The sequence below is a fragment of the Heptranchias perlo genome, chromosome 1 (genome assembly GCF_035084215.1).
Source record: "Heptranchias perlo isolate sHepPer1 chromosome 1, sHepPer1.hap1, whole genome shotgun sequence".
In the NCBI taxonomy this organism is placed as follows: domain Eukaryota; kingdom Metazoa; phylum Chordata; class Chondrichthyes; order Hexanchiformes; family Hexanchidae; genus Heptranchias; species Heptranchias perlo.
In genome coordinates this window covers 2298339-2326092 of record NC_090325.1, presented here as the reverse complement: position 1 = coordinate 2326092, position 27754 = coordinate 2298339, and the positions used below count along the sequence as shown (strand labels likewise).

The window sequence follows — 27754 nt, the reverse complement described above, 5'->3', positions numbered from 1 at the left end:
TTATACTGCATCTGCCATGTATTTGCCCACTCACTCAACTTGTCTAAATCGCCTTGAAGCCTCTTTGCATCCTCCTCACAACTCACGATCCCACTTAGTTTTGTGTCGTAGCAAACTTGGAAATATTACATTTGGTTCCCTCATCCAAATCATTGATATATATTGTGAATAGCTGGGGCCCAAGCACTGATCCCTGCAGTACCCCACTAGTCACCGCGAAAAAGATCTATTTATTTTTACTCTCTGTTTCCTGTCTGTTAACCAATTTTCAATCCATGCCAGTATATTACCCCCAATCCCATGTGCTTTAATTTTGCACACTAACCTCTTATGTGGGACTTTATCAAAGGCCTTCTGAAAATCCAAAGAAACCACATCTACTGGTTCTCCCTTATCTATTCTACCAGTTACATCCTCAAAAAACTCCAGTAGGTTTGTCAAACATGATTTCCCTTTCATTAATCCATGTTGACTTTGTCTAATCCCGTTGATATTTTCTAAGTGTCCTGTTATCACATCCTTTATAATAGACTCCAGCATTTTTCCTACTACTGATGTTAGGCTAACCGGTCTGTAGTTCCCTGTTTTCTCTCTCCCTCCTTTTTTAAAAAGTGGGGTTACATTTGCCACCCTCCAATCTGCAGGAACTGTTCCATAATCTATAGAATTTTGGAAGATGACAACTAATGCATCCACTATTTCCATGGCTGCCTCTTTTAGTATTCTGGAATGCAGATTATCAGGCCCTGGGAATTTATCGGCTTTCAGTCCCATTAATTTCTCCAGCACTTTTTTTTACTAATACGAATTTCCTTTAATTCCTCCTTCTCACTAGTCCCTTGGTTCTCTTGCATTTCTGGGAAGTTATTTGTGTCCTCTTCCGTGAAGGCAGAACCAAAGTATTTGTTTAATTGCTCTGCCATTTCATTGTTCCCCATTATAAATTCTCCCGTTTCTGACTGTAAGGGACCTACATTTGTCTTCACTAATCTTTTTCTTTTTACATACTTGTAGAAGCTTTTACAGTCCACTTTTATGTTCCTTGCAAGTTTACTCTCATACTCTATTTTTCCCCTCTTAATCAATCTCTTGTTCCTTTTTTGCTGAATTCTAAATTGCTCCCAATCCTCAGACTTGCTACTTTTTCTGGCAACTTTACAGGACTCCTCTTTGGATCTAATACTGTTCTTAATTTCTTTTGTTAGCCATGGTTGGGCCGCTTTTCCTTTTGTGTTTTTGCGCCAGAAAGGAAAGTGTAATTGTTGCAATTCATGCATTCGTTCCTTAAATGTTAGCCATTGTATATCCATCGTCATGTTTTTTAATGAAACTTCCCAATCTATCATAGGCAACTCACTCCTCATACCTTCATAGTTTCCTTTGTTTAGATTTAGGACCCTAGTTTCAGATTGGACTACTTCACTTTCCATCTTAATGAAGAATTCTATCATGTTATGGTCACTCTTCCCTAAAGGACCCTGCACAACAAGATTATTAATTAACCCCTTCTCATTGCACAATACCCAATCTAGGATAGCCTGTTCCCTGGTTGGCTCCTCAATGTACTGGTCTAAAAAACCATCTCGTACACACTCCAGGAATTCATCCTCCACAGTATTATTGCTAATTTGGTTTGGCCAGTCTATATGTAGATTAAAGTCATCCATGATTACTGTAGCACCCTTGTTACATGCATCTCTAATTTCCTGTTTGATCCCATCTCCTGCATTACCACTACTGTTTGGAGGCCTATAGACAACTCCCACCAGTATTTTCTGCCCCTTGGTGCTTCTTAACTCCACCCAGACTGATTCTACATCTTGATTTTCTGAGCCAATATCCTTTCTCACTATTGCTCTGATTTCATCCTTTACTAACAACGCCACCCCATCTCCTTTTCCTTTTTGCCTGTCCTTCCTAAATATCGAATACCCTTGGATATTCAGCTCCTAGCCTTGGTCACCCTGCAGCCATGTCTCCGTAATCGCAATTATATCGTATCCATTTACATCTATTTGCGCTGTTAATTCATCTCCCTTATTACGAATGCTTCGTGCATTCAGATACAGTGCCTTTAGATTTGTCTTTTGAACATTTTTAGACATCCTTTCATTTTTTTGCACTATGGCCCTATTTGACTTGTTACCATTTTTTCTTACCCGGACCCTATTTGTTGTCTTTTGTTTGTATTCTCTGTCCCTTCCTGACACAATCTGGTTATCCTTACCCCAATCACTTTCCTGCACTGCTTCTTTGTCTTTTCTCTTTAGCATTCTAGATTTCTCTCCACTGGTACCTTCCCCCCACCCTTATTTAGTTTAAAGCCCAATCTACCTCCCTGTTATTCGATTCGCTAGAATTCTGATCCCAGCATGGTTCAGGTGTAGTCCGTCCCAACGGAACAGCTCTCTCTTTCCCCAGTACTCGTGCCAGTGCCCCACGAATCGAAACCCACTCACATAACCAGTCGATATCCTTTTGCAGACTCTTTACGTCCTCCCCGAAGCTTATTTTCCCACCTAGCTTTATATCGTCAGCAAATCTGGATAAATTACACTCGGTCTCTTCATCTACAGGTGTAATTGTAAATAGCTGAGGCTCAAGCACTGATCCCTTTGGCACCCCACTAGTTACAGCCCGAAAATGACCCGTTTATTCTTACTCTCTGTTTTCTGTCCAACAACCCATTCTCAATCCATGAATCATAGAATGGTTACAGCTCAGAAGGATGCCATTCGGCGTGTTGAGTCCATGCTGGCTCTCTGCAAGTGCAATCCAGCTAGTCCCACTCCCTCGCCCTTTCCCCATAGCCCTGCAAATTTTTTTCCTTCAAGTAATTACCCAATTCCCTTTTGAAAGCAACAGATAGACACATGGCAGCATGATATCATTGCTATAATGGAAACCTGGCTTAAAGAGGGGGATAATTGGCAGCTCAATATCCCTGGATATAGAGATTTCAGGCAGGATAGAGTGGGTGATAAAAAAGGAGGGGAGGGGAAGCATTATTGGTTAAAGAATCAATTCCAGTTGTGAGAAGGGATGATATGCTAAATGGATCATCAACCGAGGCCATATGGGTTGAGCTAAGAAATAAAAAAGGGGCAGTCACACTACGAGGCATGTAAGATAGATCCCGAAATAGCGGAAGGGAGATAGAAGAACAAATATGTAGGCAAATTTCTGAGTGCAAAAATGAGAGGGCAATAATAGTAGGGGACTTCAACTACCCTAACATTAGCTGGGATTCAAACAGTGTGAGGGGCACAGAGGGCGCAAAATTCTTGATCAGTGTCCAGGAGAACTTTTTTAGCCAGTACGTGACAAGCCCGACAAGAGGGGATGCAATTCTAGATTTAGTCCTGGGAAATGAAGATGGGCAAGTGGGTGACCATATTGGGGATAGTGACCACAATTCCGTTAGTTTTAGCATTATTATGGAAAAGGACAGAGTTAAATCAGGAGTAAACGTTTTAAATTGGGGGAAGGCAAATTTTACAGAACTAAGAGGTGATTTGACAGAAGTGGACTGGACACAACTACTTGAGGAGAAATCAGTGGCAAGCCAGTGGGAGGCACTAAAAAGTGAAATTCAATGGGTACAATGCAGACACATCCCCTCAAAGAAAAAGGGTGGCACTGCCAAATTTAGAGCCCCCTGGTTGTCGAGAAATATACAGGGCAAGATAAAGCAGAAAAAGAAAGCTTATGACTGTCACAGAAAACTAAATACTGCAGAAAGCCTAGAGGAGTGTAGAAAGTACAGGGATGACGTAAAAAAGGAAATAAGGAGAGCAAAGAGAGGGCATGAAAAAATATTAGCCAGTAAGATCAAAGAAAACCCAAAGATGTTTTATCAGTACATTAAGAACAAGAGCATAGCTAAGGAAAAGGTGGGATCTATCAGGGATGATAAGGGTAACTTGTGTGTAGACACAGAGGATGTGGGTAGGGTTTTAAATGAATATTTTGTCTCTGTATTCACAAAGGAAAGGGATGATCCGGACGTAGTAGTTAAAGAGGAGAGGTGTGAAATATTGGATAAGGTAAGCATGACGAGAGAGGAAGTACTGGAGGGACTGGAATCCTTGAAAGTTGATAAGTCACCAGGGCCGGATGGATTGTTTCCTTGGCTGCTGAAGGGAGCCAGGGAGGAAATAACGGATGCTCTGAGGATCATTTTCCAATCCTCACCAGATACAGGGGAGGTACCAGAGGATTGAAAGACTGCAAAAGTAGTACCATTGTTTAAAAAGGGTACGAGGGAAAGGCCGAACAATTATAGGCTGGTCAGTCTTACCTCGGTGGTGGGCAAACTATTAGAATCAATACTGAGAGATAGGATAAACTGTCACTTGGAAAAGCATGGTTTAATCAGGGATAGTCAGCATGGATTTGTTCAGGGAAGGTCATGCCTTACAAATCTGATTGAATTCTTTGAGGAAGTGACAAGGAGGATTGATGAGGGTAGTGCAGTGGATGTTGTCTGCATGGATTTTAGTAAGGCATTTGACAAGGTCCCACATGGCAGACTGGTCAGAAAGGTAAAAGCCCATGGGATACAGGGAAATGTGGTGAATTGGATCCAAGGTTGGCTCAGTAACAGGAAACAAAGGGTAAAAGTCGATGGATGTCTTTGCGAATGGAAATCTGTTTCCAGTGGTGTGCCACAGGGCTCAGTGTTGGGTTCCTTGCTGTTTGTGGTGTATATTAATGATTTGGACTTGAATATAGGGGGCATGATTGGCAAATTTGCAGACAACACAAAAATTGGCCATGTAGTTGATAGTGAAGAGGATAGCTGTAGACTCCAAGAAGATATCAATGGGTTGGTGGAGTGGGCGGAAAAGTGGCAAATGGAGTTCAATCTGGAGAAGTGTGAGGTAATGCACTTAGGGAGGGCAAACAGTAAAAGGGAATACGCAGTAAACAGGAATATATTGAGAGGGGTAGAGGAAGTGAGAGACCTTGGAGTGCATGTGCACAGGTCCCTGAAGGTGGCAGTACAGGGAGATATGGTTGTGAAGAAGGCATACGGAATGCTCTCTGTTATTAGCCGAGGTACAGAATACAAAAGCAGGGATGTAATGATGGAACTGTATAAAACGCTGGTAAGGCCACAGCTGGAGTATTGTGCGCAGTTCTGGTCACCACATTACAGGAAGGACGTAATTGCTCTGGAGAGAGTGCAGAGAAGATTTACAAGAATGTTGCCAGGGCTTGAAAATTGCAGCTACGAGGAGAGATAGGCTGGGGTTGTTTTCCTTGGAGCAGAGGAGGCTGAGGGGAGATTTGATTGAGGTGTACAAAATTATGAGGGGCCCAGATAGAGTCGACAGGAAGTACCTGTTTCCCCTAGCGGAGAGTTCAAGAACTGGAGGACATCGATTTAAGCTGATTGGCGGAAGGATTAGAGGGGACATGAGGAAAAACTTTTTTACCCAGAGGGTGGTGGGTGTATGGAATTCACTGCCCCAATTGATGGTTGAAGCAGGGACCCTCAACTCTTTTAAAAAGTACCTGGACCTGCACCTAAAGTGCTGTAAGCTGCAGGGCTACGGACCAGGTGCTGGAAGGTGGGATTAGAATGGGCACCTGGTTGTTCTTCGAGCCAGCGGGGACACGATGGGCCAAATGGCCCCCTTCTGTGCTGTATCTTTTTAATGGTTCTAATTGAATCTGCCTCCACCACCCTTTCAGGCAGTGCATTCAGGATCATAAGCACTCGTTGCGTAAAAAAGTTTTTCCTCATGTCGTCTTTGATTCTTTTGCCAATTACCTTAGATCTGTGTCCTCTGGTTCTTGATCCTTCTGTCAATGGGAACAGCTTTTCTCTATCTACTCTGTCTAGACCCCTCATAATTTTGAATACCTTTATCAAATCTCCTTTCAACCTTCCCTGGTCTAAGAACAACCCCAGCTTCTCCAGTCTATCCACGTAACTGAAGTCCATCATCCCTGGAACCATTGAAGTCAATCTTTTCTACAACCTCCTAAAGTGTGGTGCCCAGAACTGGACACAATACTCCAGTTGTGGTCGAACCAGTGTTTTATAAAAGTTCATCATGACTTCCTTACTTTTGTACTCTATGCCTCTATTTATAAAGTCCAGCGTCCCGTATGCTTTTTTAACCACTTTCTCAACCTGCCCTGCCACCTTCAATAATTTGTGCACATATACCCCTCGATCTCTCTGTTCCTGTACCCCTTTTAGAATTGTGCCCTCTAGTTTATATTGCCTCTCCTCTTTCTTCCTACCAAAACATAACACTTCGCATTTTTCTGCGTATATTTCATCTGCCATGTGTCCGCCCATTCCACCAACCTGTCTATTTCCTCTTGAAGTCTATCACTATCCTCCTCACTGTTCACTATCCTTCCAAGTTTTGTGTCATCTGCAAATTTACACCCAAGTCCAAATTATTAATTTATATCAAGAAAAGCAGTTGCAATCATACCGACCCCTGGGGAACACCACTGTACACCTTCCTCCAGTCCGAAAAATAACCGTTCACAACTACTGTCTGTTTCGTGTCACTTAGCCAATTTCGTATCCATGCTGCCACTGCCCCATTTATTCCATGGGCTTCAACTTTGAAGACAAGCCTATTATGTGGCACTTTATCAAATGAGTTTTGGAAGTCCATATACACCAAATCAACCACATTGCCCTCATCAACCCTCTCTGTTACCTCATCAAAAAACTGAAATCAGGTTAGTTAAACACGATTTGCCTTTAACAAATCCGTGCAGGCTTTCCTTAATTAACCCACACTTGTCGAAGTGACTGTTAATTTTGTCCCGGATTATCGTTTCTAAAAGTTTCCCCACCAAGGTTAAACCGACTGGCCTGTAGTTCCTGGGTTTATCCTTACACCCTTTTTTGAACAAGGGTGAAACATTTGCAATTCTCCAGTCCTCTGGCACCACCCCCTATCTAAGGATGTTTGGAAGATTATGGCCAGTACCCCTGCAATTTCCACCCTTACTTCCCTCAGCAACCAAGGTGCATCCCATCTGGACCAGGTGATTTATCTACTTTAAGTACAGCCAGTCTTTCTAGTACCTTCTCTTTATCAATTTGTAGCCCATCCACTATCTCAACTACTTCCTCTTTACAGAATCATTGAAAGGTTACAGCACTGAAGGAGGCCATTCAGCCCATCGAGTCCATACTGGCTCTATGCAAGAGCAATGCAGCTAGTCCCACTCCCCCGCCATATCCCCATAGCCCTGCAATTTTTTTTACTTTCAAGTAGTTATCCAGTTCCCTTTTGAAGGCCATGACTTGGATATGAATGTAAAAGGTATGATCAGTAAGTTCGCTGATGATACAAAGATTGGTAGGGTGGTAAATAGCGAGGAGGATAGCCTCAGTCTGCAGGACGATATAGATGGGTTGGTCAGATGGGCGGAACAGTGGCAAATGGAATTTAACCTGGAAAAGTGCGAGGTGATGCACTTTGGAGGGACTAACAAGGCAAGGGAATACACAATGAATGGGAGGACCCTAGGCAAGACAGAGGGTCAGAGGGATCTTGGTGTGCAAGTTCACAGATCCCTGAAGGCGGCGGAACAGGTAGATAAGGTGGTAAAGAAGGCATATGGGATACTTGCCTTTATTAGCCGAGGCATAGAATATAAGAGCAAGGAGGTTATGATGGAGCTGTATAAAACACTGGTTAGGCCACAGCTGGAGTACTGTGTGCAGTTCTGGTCGCCACACTACAGGAAGGATGTGATCGCTTTGGAGAGGGTGCAGAGGAGATTCACCAGGATGTTACCAGGGCTGGAGCGCTTCAGCTATGAAGAGAGACTGGGAAGATTGGGTTTGTTTTCCTTGGAGCAGAGGAGGCTGAGGGGGGACATGAGTCATAGAGTCATAGAGTTATACAGCACGGATAGAGGCCCTTCGGCCCATCGTGTCCGCGCCGGCCATCAGCCCTGTCTACTCTAATCCCATATTCCAGCATTTGGTCCGTAGCCTTGTATGCTATGGCATTTCAAGTGCTCATCCAAATGCTTCTTGAATGTTGTGAGGGTTCCTGCCTCCACAACCCTTTCAGGCAGTGAGTTCCAGACTCCAACCACCCTCTGGGTGAAAAAGTTCTTTATCAAATCCCCTCTAAACCTCCCGCCTTTTACCTTGAATCTATGTCCCCTTGTTATAGTACCCTCAACGAAGGGAAAAAGCTCCTTGGTATCCATCCTATCTGTGCCCCTCATAATTTTGTACACCTCAATCATGTCCCCCCTCAGCCTCCTCTGCTCCAAGGAAAACAAACCCAATCTTCCCAGTCTCTCTTCATAGCTGAAGCGCTCCAGCCCTGGTAACATCCTGGTGAATCTCCTCTGCACCCTCTCCAAAGCGATCACATCCTTCCTGTAGTGTGGCGACCAGAACTGCACACAGTACTCCAGCTGTGGCCTAACCAGTGTTTTATACAGCTCCATCATAACCTCCTTGCTCTTATATTCTATGCCTCGGCTAATAAAGGCAAGTATCCCATATGCCTTCTTTACCACCTTATCTACCTGTTCCGCCGCCTTCAGGGATCTGTGAACTTGCACACCAAGATCCCTCTGACCCTCTGTCTTGCCTAGGGTCCTCCCATTCATTGTGTATTCCCTTGCCTTGTTAGTCCCTCCAAAGTGCATCACCTCGCACTTTTCCGGGTTAAATTCCATTTGCCACTGTTCCGCCCATCTGACCAACCCATCTATATCGTCCTGCAGACTGAGGCTATCCTCCTCGCTATTTACCACCCTACCAATTTTTGTATCATCAGCGAACTTACTGATCATACCTTTTACATTCATATCCAAGTCATTAATGTAGACCACAAACAGCAAGGGACCCAGCACCGATCCCTGTGGTACCCCACTGGCCACAGGCTTCCAGTCACAAAAACAACCTTCCACCATCACCCTCTGCCTTCTGCCACTAAGCCAGTTTTGTATCCAAAGTGCCAAGGCACCCTGGATTCCATGGGCTCGTACCTTCTTGACCAGTCTCCTGTGCGGGACTTTATCGAAGGCCTTACTGAAATCCATGTATACCACATCCACTGCATTACCCTCATCCACATGCCTAGTCACCCCCTCAAAAAATTCAATCAAATTAGTCAGACATGATCTTCCCTTGACAAAGCCATGTTGACTATCCCTGATTAATCCTTGCTTCTCCAAGTGGAGACTAATTTTGTCCTTCAGAATTTTTTCCAATAATTTTCCTACCACTGATGTTAGGCTCACTGGCCTGTAGTTCCCCGGTTTTTCCCTACTCCCCTTCTTGAATAACGGTATTACATTAGCGGTTCTCCAGTCCTCTGGCACATCCCCTGTGGCCAGAGAGGTTCTGAATATATGTGTCAGAGCCCCCGCAATCTCCTCCTTTGCCTCACACAGTAGCCTGGGATACATTTCGTCTGGGCCTGGGGATTTATCCATTTTTAGGCCTGCTAAAACCGCCAATACCTCCTCCCGCTCGATGTTAATATGTTCGAGTATATCACAGTCCCCCTGCCGTATTTCTATGTCTACATCGTCCTTCTCCATAGTGAAAACAGATGCAAAAAATTCATTTAGAACCCCTCCTACATCTGCCGGCTCCACACACAGATTGCCATTTTTGTCCCTAATGGGCCCTATTTTTTCCCTAGTCATCCTCTTACCCTTACTATACTTATAAAACATCTTAGGATTTTCCTTTATTTTGCTCGCCAGTGTTATTTCATGGCCCCTCCTTGATCTCCTAATTTCTTTTTTAAGTATCCCCCTGCACTTTTTGTACTCCTCTAGGGCTTCCTCCGTCTTTAGCCTTTTGTATCTGCCAAAAGCCCTCCTTTTTTTCCTAATCCATTCTCGTATATCCCCTGGCATCCAAGGTTCCCTGGAGTTCTTGGAACCACCCTTGACCTTTACGGGAACATGTTGCCATTGTATGGTCTCAATCTCCCTTCTGAAAGACTCCCATTGCTCCGATGCGGATTTTCCTACAAGCAGCTGATCCCAGTCCATTTTGGCCAGATCCTGCCTTATCCTATTAAAATCGGCCTTCCCCCAATTTAGAACCTTTATTTCCGGCCCCTCCCTGTCCTTTTCCATGACCACCTTAAATCTCACCAAATTATGGTCACTGTCACCAAAGTGCTCACCTACTAGCACTTCTTCCACTTGGCCGGCCACATTCCCTAGAATTAGGTCCAGTACCGCCCCCTCTCTTGTAGGACTTTCTACATGCTGGCTCAAAAAGCTCTCCTGGATGCACGTTAAGAATTTTGTACCCTCTAAGCCTTTTACACTCTGAGTATCCCAGTTAATATTGGGGAAGTTGAATTCCCCCACTATTATTACCCTATTATTTGCACAATTTTCTGAGATTTGCCTACATATCTGTTCCTCTATCTCCCCCTGACTGTTTGGGGGCCTATAGTACACTCCCATCAAAGTGCTTGCCCCCTTTTTGTTTTTAAGCTCCACCCATATGGCCTCATTAGAGGAACCTGCTAATATATCATCCCTCCTTATGGCAGTAATTGATTCTTTAATTAATATTGCGACCCCCCCTCCTCTTATACCTCCCCCTCTGTCTCGCCTGAAGACTGAGCTGCCAGTCTTGCCCCTCCCTCAACCATGTCTCTGTGACAGCAACAATATCATACTCCCATGTGTTTATCAACACCTTCAGTTCATCCACCTTATTCGCAAGACTCCTTGCATTAAAATAGATGCCATCCAGCCTTGCCCTCACATATTTGCCCTGTCTTCCAAGCTGACTTGTTTTTTTCTCTATATTTGGCTGCACATCACCCCCTATTGTAGCTCCACTCTGTATCCCATCCCCCTGCCAAGTTAGTTTAAACCCCCCCCAACAGTGCTAGCAAACCTCCCCGCAAGGATATTTGTCCCGCTCTGGTTCAGATGCAACCCGTCCGACTTGTACAAGTCCCACCTTCCCCAGAAGCAGGCCCAGTGATCCAGGAAACTGAAACCCTCCCTCCTGCACCAACTCTTTAGCCACGCATTCATCTGTTCTATCCTCCTATTTCTATACTCACTAGCCCGTGGCACTGGGAGTAATCCAGAGATTACAACCTTTGAGGTCCTGCTCTTTAATCTGCTACCTAGCTCCCTAAATTCTTGATGCAGGACCTCATCTCCCTTCCTACCTATGTCGTTGGTCCCAATGTGGACCACGACCTCTGCCTGCTCACCCTCCCCCTTGAGAATGCCCTGAAGCCGCTCAGTGACATCCATGACCCTGGCACCAGGGAGGCAACAAACCATCCTGGAGTCACGTTTACGGCCACAGAAACGCCTGTCTGTTCCCCTTACGATAGAATCCCCTACCACTATAGCTCTTCCACTCTTTTTCCTCCCAGCCTGTGCAGCAGAGCTACCCCTGATTGAGGTGTACAAAATTATGAGGGGCACAGATAGGATGGATACTAAGGAGCTTTTTCCCTTCGTTGAGGGTTCTATCACAAGGGGACATAGATTCAAGGTAAAAGGCGGGAGGTTTAGAGGGGATTTGAGAAAGAACTTTTTCACCCAGAGGGTGGTTGGAGTCTGGAACTCACTGCCTGAAAGGGTTGTGGAGGCAGGAACCCTCACAACATTCAAGAAGCATTTGGATGAGCACTTGAAATGCCATAGCATACAAGGCTACGGACCAAATGCTGGAATATGGGATTAGAGTAGACAGGGCTGATGGCCGGCGCGGACACGATGGGCCGAAGGGCCTCTATCCGTGCTGTATGACTCTATGACTCTATGAATATGCCTCCACCACCGACTCAGGCAGTGCATTCCAGATCCTAACCACTTGCTGTGTAAAGAAGTTTCTCCTCATGTCACCTTTGGTTCTTTTGCCAATCACCTTATATCTATGTCCTCTGGTTTTTGACCCGTCCGCCAATGGGCACAGTTTCTCTCTATCTACTCTGTCTCGACCCTTCATGATTTTGAATACCTCTATCAAATCTCCTTTCAACCTTCTCTATTCCAAGGAGAACAACCCCAGATTTTCCAGTCTATCCACATAACTGAAGTCCCTTATCCCTGGAATCATTCTAGTATATCTCTTCTGCACCCTCTCTAAGGCCTTCACATCTTTCCAAAAGTGCAGTGACCAGAACTGGACACAATACTCCAGTTGTGGCCGAACCAGTGTTTAATAAAAGTTCCTCATGACTTCCTTACTTTTGTACTCTGTGCCTCTACTTATAAAGCCCAGGACCCCGTATGCTTTTTCAACCGCTTTCTCAAACTGTCCTGCCACCTTCAACAATTTGTGCACATATACCCCCAGATCTCTCTGTTCCTGTACAAGGGTGTAATATTTGCAATTCTCCAGTCCTCTGGTACCTTTAACTGTGACTTTGGCAGCATCTTCTTCGTTGGTAAAGACAGATGCAAAGTATTCAATTCATACCTCAGCCATGCCCTCTGCCTCCATGCATCGGTCTCCTTTTTGGTCCCTAATCGGTCCCACCCCTCCTCTTACTACCCGTTTACTATTAATATGCCTATAGAAGACTTTTGGATTCCCTTTTATGTTGGCCACCAGTGTATTCTCAGACTCTCTCTTTGCCCCTCTTATTTCCTTTTTCACTTCCCCTCTGAACTTTCTATATTCAGCCTGATTCTCACTTGTATTATCAGCCTGACATCTGTCATACACCTCCTTTTTTTGCTTCATCTTACTCTCTATCCCTTTCTTCATCCAGGGAGCTCTGGCTTTAGTTGCCCTACCTTTCCCCCTCGTGGGAATATACCTAGACTGTACCCGAACCATCTCCTCTTTAAAGGCTGCCCATTGTTCAATTACAGTTTTGCCTGCCAGTCTTTGAATCCAATTTACCCGGGCCAGATCCGTTCTCAACCCACTGAAGTTGGCCCCCCTCCAATTAAGTAGATTGCTCCTTGTCCTTTTCCACAGCTATTCTAAACCTTATGATACTATGATGTGGAGATGCCGGTGATGGACTGGGGTTGACAATTGTAAACAATTTTACAACACCAAGTTATAGTCCAACAAATTTATTTTTAATTCCACAAGCTTTCGGAGGCTTCCTCCTTCGTCAGACGAAGGAGGAAGCCTCCGAAAGCTTGTGGAATTAAAAATAAATTTGTTGGACTATAACTTGGTGTTGTAAAATTGTTTACAATTATGATACTATGATCAGTATTCCCGAAATGTTCCCCGACCGACACTTGCTCCACTTGACCCACCTTATTCCCCAGAACCAGATCCAGTAATGCCCCCTTTCTCGTTGGGCCATAAACGTACTGATCAAGAAAGTTCTCCTGAATACACTTCAGAAATTCTTCCCCCTCTCTGCCCTTTACACTATTACTATCCCAGTCTATATTAGGATAATTGAAGTCCCTCATTATCACTGCTCTATGGCTTTTGCACCTCTCTGTAATTTCCCTGAAAATTTGCTCCTCTATATCCTTCCCACTAGAAACATAGAAAATAGGAGCAGGAGTAGCTCAATTGCCCCTTCGAGCCTGCTCTGCCATTCAATATGATCATGGCTGATTCTCTATCTCAATACCATATTCTCGCTCTCTCCCCATACCCATTGATGCCTTTTGTGTCTAGAAGTCTATCCAGCTCCTTCTTAAATATATTCAGTGACTTGGCCTCCACAGCCTTCTGTGGTAGAGAATTCCACAGGTTCACCACCCTCTGAGTGAAGAAGTTTCTCCTCATCTCAGTCCGAAATGTCCTATCCTGTATCCTGAGACTGTGACCCCTCGTTCTGGAACCCCCAGCCAGTGGAAACATCCTCTCTGCATCCAGTCTGTCTAGCCCTGTCAGAATTTTACATGTTTCAATGATATCCCCTCTCATTCTTCTAAACTCAAGTGAATGCAGGTCAAGTCGACCCAATCTCTCCTCATATGACAGTCCTGCCATCGCAGGGATTAGTCTGGTGAACCTTTGCTGCACTCCCTCGATGGCAAGTATATCCTTTCTTAGGTAAGGAGACCAAAACTGCACACAATACTCCAGGTGTGGTCTCACCAAGGCCCTGTATAACTGCAGGAAGACATCCTTGTCCTACACTCAAATCCTCTTGCAATGAAGGCCAACATACCGTTTGTCTTCCTAACTGCTTGCTGCACCTGCATGTTTGCTTTAATTGGTGCACCAGTTGGTGTCCTACAGAATACACCCAATAATGTAATGACACCTCTATTGTTTCTTAATTCTAACCAAAATTTTGTGCTTGACCCCTCCAGGACCTCCTCTCTCTCCAGCACTGCAACATTCTCCTTAATCAATACTTTCTCCTTTCTTTCCATCCCTATTTTTCCTGAACACTTGCACTAATATATGCTAATATATTACCCCCAATCCGATGAGTCCTAATCATGTGCAACCTCTTATGTGGCACCTTATCGAATGCCTTTTGAAAATCCAGATCTGCGAAATCCACCGGTCCCCCCTTATCTACCCAGCCAGTTACACCCTGAAAAAACTCTAATAGATTTGTCAACATAATTTCCCTTCCATAAAACTGTGTTGACTCTGCCTAATCATATTATGATTTTCTAAGTGCCCTGTTACTACTTAACAATAGATTATAGCATTTTCTCGATAGCTGATGCAAGACTAACGGTACCCTAGTGGTTATGTTACTGGATTAGTAATCCAGAGACCTGGATTAATAATCCAGGGTCATAAATTCAAATCTTACCAAAGCAGCTGTGGAATTTAAATTCAATTAATTAAATAAAATCTGGAATTAAAATACTAGTATCAATAATGGTGGCTATGAAACTGCCGGATTGTTATAAAACCCCATCTGGTTCACTAATGTCCTTTAGGAAAGGAAACCTGCCGTCCTTACCTGGTCTGGCCTATATGTGACTCCAAACCCACAGCAATGTGGTTGATTCTGAAAATGGCCTAGCAAGCCACTCAGTTGTAAAATCTCACTAAAGAAAGTCAGAATAAGAATAAAACCGGACGGATCACTAGGCACCGGACACGACAAAGGCAAACCAAGCCCAGTCGACCCTGCAAAGTCCTCCTCACTAACATCTGGGGACTTGTGCCAAAATTGGGAGAGCTGTCCCACAGTCTAGTCAAGCAACAGCCTGGCATAGCCATACTCACAGAAACATACCTTTCAGTCAATATCCCAGACTCTTCCATCACCATCCCTGGTATGTCCTGACAGACCGACCAGAGGTGGCAGTACAGTGATATACAGTCAGGAGGAGAGTGGCCCTGGGAGTCCTCAATATTGACTCTGGACCCCATGAAATCTCATGGCATCAGGTCAAACATGGGCAAGGAAACCACTGACTGCCCTCCCTCAGCTGATGAATCAGTCCTCCGTGTTGTGGAAGCACTGAGGGTAGCAAGGGCACAGAATGTACTCTGGGCGGGGGACTTCAATGTCCATCACCAAGAATGGCTCAGTAGCACCACTACTGACCGAGCTGGCCGAGTCCTGAAGGACATAGCTGCCAGACTGGGCCTGCGACAGGTGGTGAGCAAACCAACACAAGGGAAAAACTTACTTGACCTCGTCCTCACCAATCTACCTGTCGCAAATGCATCTGTCCATGACAGTATTGGTAGGAGTGACCACTGCACAGTCCTCATGGAGATGCAGTCCCGTCTTCGCACTGAGGATACCATCCAACGTGTTGTGTGGCACTACCACCGTGCTAAATGGGATAGATTCAGAACAGATCTAGCAGCTCAAAACTGGGCATCCATGAGGTCCTGTGGGCCATCAGCAGCAGCAGAATTGTATTCCAGCACAATCTGTAACCTCATGGCCTGGCATATTCCTCACTCTACCATTACCAACAAGCCAGGGGATTAACCCTGGCTCAATGAGGAGTGTAGAAGAGCGTGGCAGGAGCAGCACCAGGCGTACCTAAAAATGAGGTGCCAACCTGGTGAAGCTACAACTCAGGACTACTTGCATGCTAAACAGCGGAAGCAACATGCTATAGACAGAGCTAAGCAATTCTACAACCAACGGATCAGATCAAAGCTCTTCAGTCCTGCCACATCCTGTCGTGAATGGTGGTGGACAATTAAACAACTAACGGGAGGAGGAGTCTCTGTAAACATCCCCATCCTCAATGATGGCAGAGCCCAGCACATGAGTGCAAAAAACGAGGCTGAAGCATTTGCAACCATCATTTAGCCAGAAGTTCCGAGTGGATGATCCATCTCGGCCTCCTCCCGATATCCCCACCATCACGGAAGCCAGTCTTCAGCCAATTCGATTCACTCCACGTGATATCAAGAAACGGCTGAGTGCACTGGATACAACAAAGGCTATGGGCCCCGACAACATCCCAGCTGTAGTGCTGAAGTCTTGCGCTCCAGAATTAGCCCCGCCTCTAGCCAAGCTGTTCCAGTACAGCTACAACACTGGCATCTACCCGACAATGTGGAAAATTGCCCAGGTATGTCTTGTCCACAAAAAGCAGGACAAATCCAATCCGGCCAATTACCGCCCCATCAGCCTACTCTCAATCATCAGCAAAGTGATGGAAGGTGTCGTCGACAGTGCTATCAAGCGGCACCGACTCACCAATAACCTACTCACCGATGCTCAGTTTGGGTTCCGCCAGGACCACTCGGCTCCAGACCTCATTACAGCCTTGGTCCAAACATGGACAAAAGAGCTGAATTCCAGAGGTGAGGTGAGAATGACTGCCCTTGACATCAAGGCAGCATTTGACCGAGTGTGGCACCAAGGAACCCAAGTAAAATTCAAGTCAACTCTCCAGTGGCTGGAGTCAGACCTAGCACAAAGGAAGATGGTAGTGGTTGTTGGAGGCCAATCATCTCAGCCCCAGGACATTGCTGCAGGAGTTCCTCAGGGCAGTGTCCTTGTCCCAACCATCTTCAGCTGCTTCATCAATGACATTCCCTCCATCATAAGATCAGAAATGGGGATGTGCGCTGATGATTGCTCAGTGTTCAGTTCCATTCACAACGCCTCAGATAATGAAGCAGTCCGAGCCCGCATGCAGCACAATCTGGACAACATCCAGGCTTGGGCTGATATGTGGCAAGTAACATTCGCGCCAGACAAGTGCCAGGCAATGACCATCTACAACAAAAGAGTCTAACCACCTCCCCTTGACATTCAACAGCATCACCATCGCCGAATCCCCCACTATCAACATCCTGGGGGTCACCACTGACCAGAAACTTAACTGGACCAGCCATATAAATACTGTGGCTACAAGAGCAGATCAGAGCTTGGGTATTCTATGGCGAGTGACTCACCTCCTGACTCCCCAAAGCCTTTCCACCATCTGCAAGGCACAAGTCAGAAGTGTGATGGAATACTCTCCACTTGCCTGGATGAGTGCAGCTCCAACAACACTCAAGAAGCTCGACACCATCCAGGACAAAGCAGCCCGCTTGATTGGAACCCCATCCACCACCCTAAACATTTACTCCATTCACCACCGGTGCACCGTGGCTGCAGTGTGTACCATCCACAGGATGCACTGCAGCAACTCGCCAAGGCTTCTTCGACAGCACCTCCCAAACCCACGACCTCCACCACCTAGAAGGACAAGGGCAGCAGGCACATGGGAACAACACCACCTGCACATTCCCCTCCAAGTCACACACCATCCCGACTTGGAAATATATCACCGTTCCTTCATCGTCGCTGGGTCAAAATCCTGGAACTCCCATCCCAACAGCACTGTGGGAGAACCTTCACCACACGGACTGCAGCGGTTCAAGAAGGCGGCTCACCACCACCTTCTCAAGGACAATTAGGGATGGGCAATAAATGCTGGCCTTGCCAGCAATGCCCACATCCCATAAACGAATAAAAAAGAAAACTGGCCGAAGAACATAAGAAAGAGGAGCAGGAGTAGGCATACGGCCCTCGAACCTGCTCCGAAATTCAATCAGATTATGGCTAATCTTTGACCTCAACTCCACTTTCCTGCCCGATCCTTGATTCCCCTAAAGTCCAAAAATCCATCCAACTTAGCTTTGAATATATTCAACAAATCAGCATCAACAGCCCTATGGGGTAGAGAATTCCAAAGATTCACAACCCTCTGCATGAAAAAAATTCCTCCTCATCTGAATCTTGAATAGCTGATCCCTTATCCTGTGACCATGCTACCTATTTCTAGACTCACTAGCCAGGGAAAACGATCTCTCAGCATCTACCCTATCAAGCCCCCTCAGAATCTGATATGTTTCAATGAGATCACCTTTCATTCTTCTAAACTCCAGAGATTGTAGGCCCATTCTACTCAACCTCTCTTCATAGGACAACCCTGTCATCCCAACAATCTAGTGAACCTTCGTTATACCGCCTCCAAGCAAGTATATCCTTCCTTAGGTAAGGAGACCAAAACTGTACGCAGTACTCCAGGTGTGGTCTCATCAAAGCCCTGTATAACTGTAGTAAGACTTCCTTATTCGTGCACTCCAACCCCCTTGCAATAAAGGCCAACATGCCATTTGCCTTCCTTGTTGCCTGCTGTACCTGCATACTAACTTTTTGTGTTTCTTGTATGAGCACACCCAAATCTCTCTGAACACCAACATTTAATAGCTTCTCACCATTTAAAAAATATTCTGTTTTTCTATTCTTCCAACCAAAGTGAATAACTTCACATTTCCCCACATATACTCCATCTGCCACCTTCTTGCCCACTCATTTAATCTGTCTATATCCCTTTGCAAGGCCTATAGTTCCCTGCTTTCTCTCTACCTCCTTTCTTGAATAGTGGGGTTACATTTGCTACGTTGCAATCCATGAGAACCATTCTAGATTCTAGAGAATTCTGGAAGATCAAAACCAATGCATCCAATATCTCATTCAGCTACCTCTTTTAAACCTCTGCAGTCCGTGTGGTGAAGGTTCTCCCACAGTGCTGTTAGGAAGGGAGTTCCAGGATTTTGACCCAGCGATGATGAAGGAACGGCGATATATTTCCAAGTCGGGATGGTGTGTGACTTGGAGGGGAACGAGCAGGTGGTGTTGTGCGCATGAGCCTGCTGCCCTTGTCCTTCTAGATGGTAGAGGTCGCGGGTTTGGGAGGTGCTGTCGAAGAAGCCTTGGCAAGTTGCTGCAGTGCATCCTGTGGGTGGTACACACTGCAGCCACAGTGCGCCGGTGGTGAAGGGAGTGAACATTTAGGGAGGTGGATGGGGTGCCAATCAAGCAGGCTGCTTTATCCTGGATGGTGTCGAGTTTCTTGAATGTTGTTGGAGCTGCACTCATCCAGGCAAGTGGAGGGTATTCCATCACACTCCTGACTTGTGCCTTGTAGATGGTGGAAAGGCTTTGGGGAGTCAGGAGGTGAGTCACTCGCTGCAGAATACCCAGCCTCTGACCTGCTCTTATAGCCACAGTATTTATATGGCTGGTCTAGTTAAGTTTCTAGTCAATGGTGACCCCCAGGATCTTGATGGTGGGGGATTCGGCGATGGTAATGCTGTTGAATGTCAAGGGGAGGTGGTTAGACTCTCTCTTGTTGGAGATGGTCATTGCTTGGCACTTGTCTGGCGCGAATGTTACTTGCCACTTATCAGCCCAAGCCTGGATGTTGTCCCGGTCTTGCTGCATGCGGGCTCGGACTGCTTCATTATCTGAGGGGTTGCGAATGGAACTGAACACTGTGCAATCATCAGCGCACATCCCCATTTCTGACCTTATGATGGAGGGAAGGTCATTGATGAAGCAGCTGAAGATGGTTGGGCCTAGGACACTGCCTTGAGGAACTCCTGCAGCAATGCCCTGGGGCTGAGATGATTGGCCTCCAACGACCACTACCATCTTCCTTTGTGCTAGGTATGACTCCAATTTGGTGTGCCCAGTCTATATGAAGGTTAAAGTCCCCCATGATTATTGTATTATCCTTGTTACATGCTCATCTAATTTCCTGATTAATACTCTGTCTAATACTATAACTAATGTTAGGGGGCCTGTAATCTACTCCCACCAGTGTTTTCCTGTACGGTTCCTCCTGTCCTAGCCCTGAACTTGCATCTTTCTCTGGTGAGACTCACCTCCTGCTCCCTTGACCCTATTCCCACCAAACTGCTGACCACTCAACTTCCCTTCCTGGCCCACATGTTAGCTATGATGTGGAGATGCCGGTGATGGACTGGGGTTGACAAATGTAAACACCCTTACAACACCAGGTTATAGTCCAACAATTTTATTTGAAAATCACAAGCTTTCGGAGGCTTCCTCCTTCGTCAGGTGAATGTCAGGAAATCCTTGAACGTTTCGCATTTATATTCAGAGAACAATACCTGGTGATTACAGATAATCTTTCCAACTGCCCGTTGTCAAGGCAATCAAAGATGTTTCTCCCTCTCTCTGTTTTGTGTTCTGGCCGTATGTATATTCGGTGGTCCTGTAGGTAACACCTCTCTGTCTGAACACTTTGATTGCCTTGACAACGGGCAGTTGGACTATCACCAGGTATTGTTCTCTGAATATAAATGTGAAACGTTCAAGGATTTCCTGACATTCACCTGACGAAGGAGGAAGCCTCCGAAAGCTTGTGATTTTCAAATAAAATTGTTGGACTATAACCTGGTGTTGTAAGGTTGTTTACACATGTTAGCTGATATTGTTAATGTTACCCTCTCCTCTGGTACTGTTCCCCCTCCCTTTCAAATCTGCCATTATCACCCCCTCATCAAAAAGCCCACCCTTGACTCTTCTGTCCTTGCAAACTACCGCCCCATCTCCAACCTCCCTTTCCTCTCCAAAGTCCTTGAACATGTTGTCGCTTCCCAAATGCGTGCCCATCTTTCCCACAACCCCATGTTTGAATCCCTCAAATCAGGTTTCTCCCTCTACCACAGCACTGAAACTGCCCGAATCAAAGTCACAAATGACATCCTATATGACTGTGCCTGTTACCATGATAAACTATTCCTCCTCAACCTTCTCAACCTGTCTGCAGCCTTTGACATGGTTGACCACACCATCCTCCTCGATCGCTTCTCCTGCATCGACCAGCAGGATGGGACTGCCCTCGTCTGTTTCCATGCTTATCTATCCAGTCGTTGCCAGAGAATCACCTGCAATGTGTTCTCTGCCCGCTCCCGCGTTGTTAACTCTGGGAATCCCACGAGGATCTACCTTCGGCGTCCTCTTATTTCTCATCTACATGCTACCCCTTGGCGACATCATCCAAACTCCCAGCTACCTCACCAACACCTCTCTCGACCTCTCCGCTGTCTCTGATTTGTCACACTGCTTGTCCGACAACCAGTACTAGATGAGCAGAAATTTCCTCCAACTAAATATTGGGAAGACCGAAGCCACTGTCTTCGGTCCCCGCGACAAACTCCATTCCCTCGCCACCGACTCCATCACGTTCCCTGGCCACTGTCTGAGGCTGAACCAGACCGTTCGTAACCTTGGTGTCCTATTTGGCTCTGTGATGAGCTTCCGACCGTATTTGGTAGGCAAAACAATAGGAGATCTTCAAGGAGGAAATGGTTTGGGTACAGAGTAGACACACTCCCATGAGGGGAAAGGAAGGGAATCCAAAGCTAGAGCTCCCTGGATGACCAATGATATAGAAATTAAAATGAAACAGAAAAAGTAGGCTTATGACAAATGTAAGGTTGATAATACAATAGAAACCCAAGCTGAGTACAGAAAGTACAGAGGAGATCTAAAAAAAGAAATGAGGGGCAAAGAAAGAGTATGAAAATAGATTCGCAACTAACATAAAAGAGAAACCAAAAGTCTTTTGTAAATATCTAAATAGTAAAAGGGTAGTCAAAGGAAGGGTGGGACTGATTAAGGCAAAAAAGAAGATCTTGTTGTGGAGGCAGAGGGCATGGCTGAGGTATTAAATGAATACTTTGCATTGGTCTTCACTAAAGAGGATGCTGCCATTGTAGCGCTAAAGGAGGAGGTAGTAGTAAAATTGGATAGGATAAAAATAGATAAAGAGGAGGTACTTAAAAGATTGGCAGTACTGAAAGTAGAAATGTCACCCGGTCCAGATGGGATGCATTCTAGGTTACTGAGGGAAGTAAAGGTGGAAATTGTGGAGGCTCTGGCCACAATCTTCCAATCCTCCTTAGATATGGTGATGGTGCCGGAGGACTGGAGGATTGCAAATGTTATACCCCTGTTCAAAAAATGGAAGAGGGATAAACCCGGCAATTACAGGCCAGTCAGCCTAACGTCGGTGGTGGGGAGACTTTTCGAGACAATAATTCAGGACAAAATTAATTGGCACTTGGAAAAGCATAGGCTAATAAATGAAAGTCAGCACGGATTTGTTAAAGGAAAATCGTGTTTGTATAACTTGATTGAGTTCTTTGATGAAGTAACGGAGAGGGTTGATGAGGGTAGTACGGTTGATGTGTATATGGACTTTCAAAAGGCATTTGGTAAAGTACCACAAAATAGACTTGTTAGCAAAATTGAAGCCCATTTGATTCAAGGGACAGTGGCAGCGTGGATACAAAATTGGCTAAGGGACAGAAAGCAGAGAGTTGTGGTTGTTTTTCAGACTGGAGGGAAGTATACAGTGGTGATCCACAGCGGTCAGTATTAGGACCACTGCTCTTTTTGATATATATTAATGACCTGGACTTGGGTATAGAGGGTATAATTTCAAAGTGTGCAGATGACACGCATCTCGGAAATGTAGTAAACAATGTGGAGGATAGTAACAGACTTCAGGAGGGCACAGACAGACTGGTGAAATGGGCAGACACATGGCTGATGAAATTTAACACCGAGAAGTGTGAAGTGATACATTTTGGTAGGAAGAATGAGAAGATGCAATTAAAACTAAATGGTACAACTTTGAAGGGAGTGCAGGAACAGAGAGACCCGGGGATATATGTACACAAATCTTTGAAGGTGATGGGACAAGTTGAGAAGGCTGTTAAAAAAGCAAATGGGATCCTGGGCTTTACTAATAAGAGGTATTGAGTACAAAAGTAAGGAAGTTATGCTAAACCTTTATAAAACACTCATTAGGCCACAGCTGGAGTATTGTGTTCAATTCTGAGCACCACATTTTAGCAAGGATATCAAGGGCTTAGAGAGGGTGCAGAAGAGATTTACTAGGTTGGTACCAGGGATGAGGGACTTCCGTTACCTGGAAAGACTGGAGAAGCTGCAGTTGTTCTCATTAGAACAGAGAAGGTTAAGGGGAGATTTGATGGAGGTGTTCAAAATCATGAACGGTTTTGACAGAGTAAACAAGAAGAAACTGTTCCCAGTGGCAGAAGGGTCGCTAACCAGTGGACACAGATTTAAGGTGATCGGCAAAAGAGGCAGAGGCGACATGAGGAAACAATTTTTTATGCAGCGAGTAGTAATGATCTGGAATGCACTGCCTGAAAGGGTGGTGGACGCAGATTCCATAGTAACTTTCAAAAGGGAATTGGATAAATACTTGAAGGGAAAAAAATTACAGGACTATGGGGAATGAGCAGGAGAATGGGACTAATTGGATAGCTCTTTCAAAGAGCCGGTACCGGCACAATGGGCTGAATAGCCTCCTCCTGTGCTGTACCTGCTATGATACTACGATATCCGCTCCATCATCAAGACCGCCTACTTCGTAACATTGCCTGCCTCCGCTACTGCCTCAGCTCAGCTGTTGCTAAACCATTATCCATGCCTTTATTACCTCTAGACTCAACTATTCCAATGCTCTCCTGACCGGCCTCCTATCTTGCACCCTCCGTAAACTTGAGCTCATCCAAAACTCCACTGCCCATATCCTAACTCACATCAAATCCCGTTTGTCCATCATCCCTGTGCTCGCTGACCTACATTGGCTACCGATCCAGCAATGCCTCGATTTTAAAATTCTCATCCTTGTTTTCAAATCCCTTCATGACCTCACCCCTTCCTATCTCTGTAACCTCGTCCAGACCTACAACCCTTCGAGATCTCTGCGCTCCTCCAGTTCTGGCCTCTTGCACATCCCCGATCTTAATCGCTCCACCATTGGTTGTCGTGCCTTCAACTGCCTAGGCCCTAAGCTTTGGAATTCCCTCCCTAAACCTCTCCACCTCTCTCTCCTCCTTTAAGACGCTCCTTAAAACCTACTTCTTTGGCCAAGTTTTTTGTCAACTGTCCTAATACCTCCTTATGTGGCTCTGTGTCAAATTTTGTTTGATAATCGCTCCTGTGAAACTCCTTGGGATGTTTTGCTACGTTAAACACGCTAAATAAATGCAAGTTGTTGTTGTTGTTGAAAGGGTCAATCTTGAGCACCATTTCAAATTAAACATTGACTGCAATTCAGGAACAAACTGATAAAGGACAAGTTCAGGACTAATGTCAGAATGTATTTCCTCACAAAGAAGGGTGCTGAATACCGCGATTGGGCACCGAGAAAAGTCGTGGAAGCAGAAACTCTTGAATCATTCAAGAGCCAGCCGGTTGCCAGGTGGCACCATTGGTTGTATGGACGGATGAGCTAGCTGGGCTGAATGGCCTCCCATACCTTGTGAAATATAGAAACACATAAGCCCAGACATTGACACAGTGAAGCAGACAGATGTTCAGACATGCAAACAGACACAGGGATAATACTCCCACACATTCAGACTGACAGTCCTTACAGCGATAGTGACCCCACTGAATCATGAATGTAGAAGGTCTAAGTTGTTTGTGTTTCCCTTACAGGAATATAAAGTGTGGAAAACTCCAGTGTAAGGGTGGAAATGCGAAACCTATCCGAGGAGGAAATTTGAACGTTGTGACCAACTCCATCGTTTTTCAGGGTGTGAGGTATGAATGTCGAGGGACATTTGTTCTTCATGGTGATGCAAACAGTGCAGACCTAATTCGAGAAGGAACCAAGTGTGCAGACAACAAGGTAATCGATTCACAATCACAATAAAAGTAATATTAACTCTGTTGGAATTTGTACTCTTCCACTTTCCCCGTTCAAGCTTATACTGTTCCTTCCCTTCCAGAGTTCACGTTGGCACTCTCTCTCCCTATTCCACAGTTAAAGATGTATATTCTCCTTCACACTGCTCCCAACCTCACTTCCTTTCCCCACACTACCACATCCAAATTCTACCACCTACTCTCTCACCCTCATTGCCATTAATTTCCCCTCTCCCTCTCATTTGGGAGGAGTGGGACTGTCCAGTTTGTAATCCCCTGACTCAGGAGGAGTGGGACTGTCCAGTGTATAATCCCCTGACTCAGGAGGAGTGGGACTGTCCAGTGTGTAATCCCCTGACTCAGGAGGAGTGGGACTGTCCAGTGTGTAATCCCCTGACTCAGGAGGAGTGGGACTGTCCAGTGTGTAATCCCCTGACTCAGGAGGAGTGGGACTGTCCAGTGTGTAATCCCCTGACTCAGGAGGAGTGGGACTGTCCAGTGTGTAATCCCCTGACTCAGGAGGAGTGGGACTGTCCAGTGTGTAATCCCCTGACTCAGGAGGAGTGGGACTGTCCAGTGTGTAATCCCCTGACTCAGGAGGAGTGGGACTGTCCAGTGTGTAATCCCCTGACTCAGGAGGAGTGGGACTGTCCAGTGTGTAATCCCCTGACTCAGGAGGAGTGGGACTGTCCAGTGTGTAATCCATTGACTCAGGAGGAATTGGACTGTCCGGTGTGTAATCCATTGACTCAGGAGGAATTGGACTGTCCAGTGTGTAATCCATTGACTCAGGAGGAATTGGACTGTCCGGTGTGTAATCCATTGACGCAGGGGAATGGGACTGTCCAGTGTGTAATCCACCGACATCGGAAAATTGGGACTGTGCAGTGTGTAATTACTTTATTAATTGAATAAATAATAGCAAGTTATAGTTTCACAGCTCTTGGTTTAAACCACTGCTCTAGTTTAAAGAACAAACTAAAGGTAATAATCACCAAACAATCACCTACCTGCTCTCCTGTGACGTCACTCATTGACTTATTTTTGTTGTTGTTTATGGCTCGTCCCACCTCCGCTCTCTCTGTGCTGTGACTGGTGCCTCCTCTCCCGCTCTATTTATGGCTCCTCCCACCTCCGCTCTCTCTGTGCTGTGACTGGTGCCTCCTCTCCCGCTCTATTTATGGCTCCTCCCACCTCCGCTCTCTCTGTGCTGTGACTGGTGCCTCCTCTCCCGCTCTATTTATGGCTCCTCCCACCTCCGCTCTCTCTGTGCTGTGACTGGTGCCTCCTCTCCCGCTCTATTTATGGCTCCTCCCGCCTCCGCTCTCTCTGTGCTGTGACTGGTGCCTCCTCTCCCGCTCTATTTATGGCTCCTCCCACCTCCGCTCTCTCTGTGCTGTGACTGGTGCCTCCTCTCCCGCTCTATTTATGGCTCCTCCCGCCTCCGCTCTCTCTGTTCTGTGACTGGTGCCTCCTCTCCCGCTCTATTTATGGCTCCTCCCGCCTCCGCTCTCTCTGTGCTGTGACTGGTGCCTCCTCTCCCGCTCTATTTATGGCTCCTCCCACCTCCGCTCTCTCTGTGCTGTGACTGGTGCCTCCTCTCCCGCTCTATTTATGGCTCGTCCCACCTCCGCTCTCTCTGTGCTGTGACTGGTGCCTCGTCTCCCGCTCTATTTATGGCTCGTCCCACCTCCGCTCTCTCTGTGCTGTGACTGGTGCCTCGTCTCCCGCTCTATTTATGGCTCCTCCCACCTCCGCTCTCTCTGTGCTGTGACTGGTGCCTCCTCTCCCGCTCTATTTATGGCTCCTCCCGCCTCCGCTCTCTCTGTGCTGTGACTGGTGCCTCCTCTCCCGCTCTATTTATGGCTCCTCCCACCTCCGCTCTCTCTGTGCTGTGACTGGTGCCTCGTCTCCCGCTCTATTTATGGCTCCTCCCACCTCCGCTCTCTCTGTGCTGTGACTGGTGCCTCCTCTCCCGCTCTATTAATGGCTCCTCCCACCTCCGCTCTCTCTGTGCTGTGACTGGTGCCTCCTCTCCCGCTCTATTAATGGCTCCTCCCACCTCCGCTCTCTCTGTGCTGTGACTGGTGCCTCCTCTCCCGCTCTATTAATGGCTCCTCCCACCTCCGCTCTCTCTGTGCTGTGACTGGTGCCTCCTCTCCCGCTCTATTTATGGCTCCTCCCACCTCCGCTCTCTCTGTGCTGTGACTGGTGCCTCCTCTCCCGCTCTATTTATGGCTCCTCCCACCTCCGCTCTCTCTGTGCTGTGACTGGTGCCTCCTCTCCCGCTCTATTAATGGCTCCTCCCACCTCCGCTCTCTCTGTGCTGTGACTGGTGCCTCCTCTCCCGCTCTATTTATGGCTCCTCCCACCTCCGCTCTCTCTGTGCTGTGACTGGTGCCTCCTCTCCCGCTCTATTTATGGCTCCTCCCACCTCCGCTCTCTCTGTGCTGTGACTGGTGCCTCCTCTCCCGCTCTATTAATGGCTCCTCCCGCCTCCGCTCTCTCTGTGCTGTGACTGGTGCCTCCTCTCCCGCTCTATTAATGGCTCCTCCCGCCTCCGCTCTCTCTGTGCTGTGACTGGTGCCTCCTCTCCCGCTCTATTAATGGCTCCTCCCGCCTCCGCTCTCCCCGCGCTGTGACTGGTGCCTCCTCTCCCGCTCTATTAATGGCTCCTCCCGTCTCCGCTCTCCCCGCGCTGTGACTGGTGCCTCCTCTCCCGCTCTATTAATGGCTCCTCCCGTCTCCGCTCTCCCTGCGCTGTGACTGGTGCCTCCTCTCCCGCTCTATTAATGGCTCCTCCCGCCTCCGCTCTCTCTGTTCTGTGACTGGTGCCTCCTCTCCCGCTCTATTAATGGCTCCTCCCGCCTCCG

At 46.5% G+C, this 27754-nt stretch overlaps 1 protein-coding gene across 1 annotated transcript in view; it reads left to right on the top strand.

Annotated features, from left to right (window-relative positions):
- LOC137308559 (disintegrin and metalloproteinase domain-containing protein 12-like) overlaps positions 1-27754 on the top strand; it is a 402109-nt gene that overhangs the window by 310537 nt on the left and 63818 nt on the right. Inside the window, exon 14 of the mRNA XM_067977213.1 lies at positions 24672-24864. Coding sequence (XP_067833314.1) covers positions 24672-24864 — 193 coding nt within the window. The remainder of the gene's footprint in view (positions 1-24671; positions 24865-27754) is intronic.